The sequence below is a fragment of the Aphis gossypii genome, chromosome X, assembly GCF_020184175.1.
Source record: "Aphis gossypii isolate Hap1 chromosome X, ASM2018417v2, whole genome shotgun sequence".
NCBI classification, from domain to species: domain Eukaryota; kingdom Metazoa; phylum Arthropoda; class Insecta; order Hemiptera; family Aphididae; genus Aphis; species Aphis gossypii.
In genome coordinates this window covers 56,527,945-56,534,436 of record NC_065533.1, presented here as the reverse complement: position 1 = coordinate 56,534,436, position 6,492 = coordinate 56,527,945, and the positions used below count along the sequence as shown (strand labels likewise).

Genomic DNA, 6,492 nt, shown 5'->3' with positions numbered 1-6,492 from the left:
TACGTTCCTCAGAAGTGGAAATGTATAACATTTGTTATTAATAATATAACTGCACATAGTAGTAGCATAAACATCACTTTGTTGTTTTTATATTATTGTTAATAATATATTAAAACTAAAAATAACCATATATTATTTATATGTTTACGGGTTTATCCAGCCGGCCGTATTGAGTACTTATCTATATTATGGTCGCTGGCTCGCTCACCGCGGCGCGCGGGCGCGTCGTACACTTATTATTCTGCATCAACTATACGCATTATAACGGTTTTATCATAAATATTAAATATATTAAATTCATAACATTATATTGCTGTCTGCCGATGTCCAATTTCCTAACTATACCTAGCAAAATTGAAAATACAGTTAAATACGTAAGTACTTATTTAATATTGATTTTAGTACCTATATAAATTAATAATATTTAACTCGACGTTAGTCTCGCTATGGTCAAAATTATCCAACTTTTTTACATCTTGATTTAAACGTTTTGCATTTCAGTAATTGATGCTGATTTACTTTTTACTCATATTATTAAAAATACTATAATAATAAAATAAATATAAAAATTTGGCTGCCAAGGGTGTTTTTGAAAACTTCAAATTGCGGTCCACGAGACTTCATATAATTTGTACCTACCTACATTCTTTTTTTTTTTATTACCTATTATTAATATTCGTTTAATAATAAAGAAGTAACCTCAGAAGTAACTTTTTGTAATTATATTACCCATATAAATTGTAAAAATTGTTTGAAATAATTATTTGTTTTAATAAAATTTATAAAAGTGTATGAAACGTTTTTTTATTATTGAAAAATTTTACATGATCGAACAGACCACAATGTGACTTACTAACGTCGGGTTAAAATAGGCAATACCCAGGGCCATAATACAAATTTCATCTCACGTTATCTCTAGTGTTATATACTTATATATTTACTATTTAATATTAATTAAATATAGGTATTAATACAATTTTACAGATTGATAATTGTATATTGAAATATGGAAGGAACAAGTTCACCATCACAGGTACTTATGTTGTATATTTTTCTATTTTTTCTATTATGATAACCAACACACTATTCTATGTAAAATAATCTATATTTTATTATTAATTTATTTCATTATAATTATATAGAGGGTAAATAGCCATACATACAACCTGCTTTACATATTGATATTTTACATTAACACCTATTGGTATTATTATTTATTTATTTAAATATTATGATTTCGTTCTATTGAGGTATACGTAATTAGGTAGCTATATAATTTTGTATTTATATAATATTAATACCTACTTGCATAATATAATATGTTAATTTTGTTTTTCTAAAATTTTTAAACTATAGTTGGAAAATAAATAAAATTATTATTATTATTATAATAGGACATAGGTATATATCATAAGAATGTACAAAGCTAAATAATTAAAGTAAATGCATTTTTGAATAAAATAATGTGTCTTTAATGATTTTTTCATGGACTTGTACCACTTAATCGATATCTTTTAGTGGATAATTGGATATTTTCCAAAAGAACATAAATATTCGGTCATTCCTATGAATTGGCTGTCAAAATGTGGCGATTCATACTATTGTAAGTGGCCTAATATGAGAGTATCCCCCACAATGTTGAGAAATGCTGCATTGCCTACTTCTAAATGGACATCTCACCCAGTTAGAGTAGTTGAACGTTATGGTAGGTACCTATAGAATATATATTAGGTGTTTCGGTTTTATATTTTAAATTGTATTTTTTTTTGCTATGTACCTTATCAATCAATTACATTTAAGATAATTATGAAGATGCCGCATCAAGAGAAGTTGAAATATACCTAACATCAGGTGGGGAAACTGATGTAGGTGATATGGGACAAGAAAATAGGAGAAAAATATTAAAAACTTGCCATAAACCTAATGATGATAGTATGTAGAAATTTACTTTTGTACCTTCTTTATATGGGATAAACATTTTATGTTTTTAAGATAAAATTTGATTAATTATGCAACTTTTTATTAGTTTAAATATGAACTATTTAAATTCACAATGCAAGTTATATTTATAATTTTCTAGGTTCTGATAGTGATACTGAACCTTTAAGTATTTCGAAAACAACACAAAATGTTGGTATCAATTATGTGTCAGGTATGTAATATCTATTTCAATTACTTATATTTATATGTTTGTTCTGTTAATTTTATTATAATTTTATGTCTATATTATAGATGCTGTTAATACATTGTATAATATGGATGAAATACCACCAAACCTATCATATGACACAGGTAATTAAATATATTATACATTGTGACTATTATTAGAGTAATTAAGAATTATTATTTATATTTAAATTTAGTACAAGAAACTGAAATCTATTCACCCTCTACAACTCATAAAGTTATCCTACTACAAATAACAATACAGGTGACATAATAACTTTTTTTTATGTATTGTAACTTTGTCCAATTGTTATATTTTTTATTACAAAATAGATGATTTAGCTGTTGACGTATCATCATTTTCATCCTCTACAAGTAGTAATATTGCAGCTAACAACATAGGTGATTAATAAAAATATTCTATGTTAATTTAATGTGCTGTTAACCAACTAAAACTCTAAAATGTGCCATTTATGATTTAATTTAGTTCAAGAACAAAATTGTTCATCTTCTTTGTCTAATCAAATAAATCAAAATTTTGACAACATAATTAATAAAACAGGTACAAAGTCTATTAATGAATCCATTATGTATACTAATGACAATATTTCAACTGTAATTTATAGTGTATTTTGTGTTAACAAATAACATTGTTTTTTTTTTTCTTAGCAGACATTTCAAGTTATTGGCCCACCAATAGTTCTCAACATGATATTAATTCTGCAGGTATTTTGGTTAATTAAGTTATATAAATATTATGGAAGCACCTTAAATAATATTGTCCCTGTTATAATTTATAAACATATTGTCATAGATTATAATAAAATGAAAAAGATAACGTCAGCAAATACTTTGTATTTGGAGAGAATTGATAAGAAATTGGATATTATATTAAATCTTCTTCAAAAAAACCAAACAAATAATATGCCAATAACAGCAGTCGACACCAATTTTTTAAATTATTTTCCTATGAAAGAATTGGAAGCATTAAAAAATGTAGAAGAAAAATTTAAAACTGATAATGAATTTAAGTCAAAATTGGTAAAAATACTGAATATGTTGAAATTATTATTGATACTTTTCATAAGCAATTAATATTTAATTTACTAGTGTATTTATTTTATTTTAGGTAAATTTAATTACCTCTATCGGAGGAACAAATGCTAAGCATTTTGTAAAAAGAGTTTTGTCCAAATTATTTTCAAACGAACTTGCTTCCCATTGTTCATGGACAGGTTTTAAAAACGATTGTCGCCTTGATGGACTCGAATTGATTAAGACAATGAAAAGTAATTTTTCCGTATACAATTACTTAGTAATACTGTTTCTCAGTATTCTTAATTTATACTATATTTTTTAGACATTTGTATTGGCATTTTTCAAAATGATGAAAACTCTTTCGAAATATTCATAAAAGACTGGTTTAGGCATGCTGCACAACGTTTGAAGAGAGACATTGTAGACAACGGTAATGTAATTCAAACTATTTCAACAATGCTTTGATTAGTGTTAGAGTTTATCTAGCTACTTATCATTACCTTATCGTATATCTAATAGAACACAATTATTTTAGTACTATATTAAGATAGATTTTTTATATTTAGATTTGTTATCATTATTCAAAATGTATTTCTCAACTTAAATATATGTATTGTCAGTTGTAAAGTTTTGGGTGGTTCTTAACAAACCCACCTCTCCCCACCAAATATTATGGAAAAAATTATTCCGTTCAAATTTTCCACAAGAATTAAAAACTCCCAAAATATGGTTTTCCTCTTCCCGCTATGTATTTCTTTGTCTACTATTTGGGTATGTATTTTGTTTTGTTATAGATTCCTCGAAAAAAAAGGACCACAATTGAAACCATGTCTTTAAGACATTTTAAACGCAAGTTAATGGCAGAACAAATGACCATCAGCCCGCATAAAGAAGTATGTGCATCTGAAATACCTACCGTTTCTTTAAATAGTTCAGAAACACATGTTCAACCTCAAAATATGATTTTTGAAAGTTGTACATTTGATCAGTTATGTTCAAATTATTCTGAATCAAATTTAAATCTATCTTCTTTTTCTGAATCAAATCAAAGTTTATCTAATAACCTTGTGAAAACACCTACTATTAAAGAAAAACTACAACAATGGGTATTGGAGTACAATGTATCTAAAAATAGTGTAAATAGTTTATTAAGTATATTAAGAACAGAAGGGTTAGATTTACCAAAGGATGTGAGAACTTTGATGAATACCCCAAGAACACATAATATAATACATATACAACCAGGAACATATATTCATTTGGGATTGGAAAAAATGTTATCTCCACTATTAAACTTCAATAAACATTTGTTGACAAATATAAATGAAATTAATTTAGGCTTTAATATAGATGGATTGCCATTAGCTAAAAGCTCAAAAAGACAATTTTGGCCAATTCTTTGCTCTGTAACTAATTTACCCCAAATACGTTCTTTAGTTTTTGCAGTTGGTATTTATTATAGTTCAGAAAAAAAACCTGAGTCCATTGAAGATTTTTTAAATTTGTTTATTGATGACGCTTTAGATTTGATTAATAGGGGAATATCAATAAATAATAAACTACTAAGTGTAAATATTAATCAAGTGATTTGTGATGCGCCAGCCAAAAGCTTTTTATTAAATGTTAAAAGTTTTAATTCCACTGTAGGATGCAATTCATGTAATGAGGAAGGAGTATATATTGATCATAGAATGACATTTTTGGGGGTAAATTCATCATTGAGAACTGACATTGGTTTTAGAAATAAAGTTGATGATGAATACCATAAAGGGAATAGCCCATTGGAACGTTTGCCCATAAATATTATTGAAGCCGTGCCTTTAGACTATATGCATTTGGTTTGTTTAGGTGTGATGAAAAGGCTCTTAAAATTTTGGGTGAGAGGAAATCAATCAGTTAGGATTCCTATAGGTATATGTAAAGATATAGATACTGAAATGTTAAGTTTAAGAAAATTTTTTCCAAAGGAGTTTGCTAGATTACCAAGGCCATTAAATGATATTGAACATTGGAAAGCCACAGAATTTCGGAATTTCTTACTTTTTACTGGCCCCTTAGTATTAAAAAAAAGATTAAAAAAGGCTTTTTATTTACATTTTATGAAGTTACATTGTGCTATAAAAATTTTAATTACACCTGATTTATGTTTATTAAATAATGAAATAGCTCATAATTTAATTGTTGAATTTGTTGAAGAATTTAAGATACATTATGGTGTGAAATTTGTTACTTATAATGTCCATAGTCTTATTCATTTATCATTCTATGTAAAACTTCATGGTTGCTTAGACAACTTTAGTGCTTTTAGATATGAAAATTATCTTGGATTAATAAAAAAACAAATTAAAAATTCTCAATTTCCATTACAAGAAGCTGTTAATCGTATAATTGAAAAAATGAATATATTTTATAATAATAACAATAATGAAATCACTTCAATTGAAATGTATAAGTTTGGCAAAGAATGTGATAATTTGACATTGGTTAATAATCATGGTTTTATATTTTATGAAAATGTAATTTTAAATATCAATAACTATTTTATATGTACACAAAGTACTAAAAACAATTATATCATGTTAATGAATAATGAAATAGCATCTGTAAAACATATATTTAAGCGTAAAACTGGAGAAATTGTTTTTGAAGTTTGTACTTTAAAATGCTCTACTTTTTTCAATATACCTGTTAAATCAGATTTAATATTTACCTTTATAATTGATGGTAGGTCTGAATCTCAATTAAAATGTATTAGTGTTACCGAAATTAAATATAAATGCTTCTTCGTCGAAATGTCTAATGGCATGGCTATTGTTATGGCATTAAGTCATAATTTTTCATCATAATTTAATAACCATAAAAATTAAAATAATAACTTATTTATTAATTATATCATGTTTTTTTCCTTTTATAGATTCAAAAAAGATTTAAATCAAAATTAACAGTAACAGTAATTGCAAGACATTATTTATTTTTTATTCATTTTTTTTTTTTTTTTTTTTGTTTCTATAAAACTAAACCTGCTATTACCTATTATTATAATTTTTTTTCTATTGTAATGATATAATAATATGTAATATACATTTTTTCTATTGTAATGATTTATATTAATTTATATATTATCTATATTATTATACATTTTTTTCTGTTATAATTATATATTGATATGTAATATTATTATACATTTTTTCTATTATAATGATATATTGATATGTAAATAATATGTACCTAATATTATTATTTTCAAAATAAAGAAAACTTTTCTTTTATTACTACATTATCTTATTT

General features: G+C 25.2%; 1 protein-coding gene across 1 annotated transcript; it reads left to right on the top strand.

The window, feature by feature from the left end:
• The first annotated feature begins 1,006 nt into the window (after window positions 1-1,006).
• LOC114125686 (uncharacterized) lies at window positions 1,007-6,223 on the top strand. Its single transcript, XM_050207245.1, has 12 exons — window positions 1,007-1,033; window positions 1,519-1,705; window positions 1,801-1,932; window positions 2,081-2,152; window positions 2,500-2,568; window positions 2,654-2,728; window positions 2,836-2,892; window positions 2,981-3,207; window positions 3,296-3,455; window positions 3,527-3,634; window positions 3,999-4,097; window positions 6,119-6,223. The coding sequence occupies exons 1-11, from the start codon at window positions 1,007-1,009 to the stop codon at window positions 4,025-4,027; spliced, it is 1,143 nt and encodes a 380-aa protein (XP_050063202.1). The 3' UTR covers window positions 4,028-4,097; window positions 6,119-6,223.
• Window positions 6,224-6,492: the final 269 nt, after the last annotated feature.

Bases quoted from the DNA above. Each gene is read 5' to 3' on its own strand.
- LOC114125686 (XM_050207245.1), top strand. From the start codon at position 1,007: ATGGAAGGAACAAGTTCACCATCACAG. The intron at 2,153-2,499 runs GTATGTAATATC...ATTACAAAATAG, and splicing joins TGGTATCAATTATGTGTCAG to ATGATTTAGCTGTTGACGTA. The intron at 2,569-2,653 runs GTGATTAATAAA...GATTTAATTTAG, and splicing joins TATTGCAGCTAACAACATAG to TTCAAGAACAAAATTGTTCA.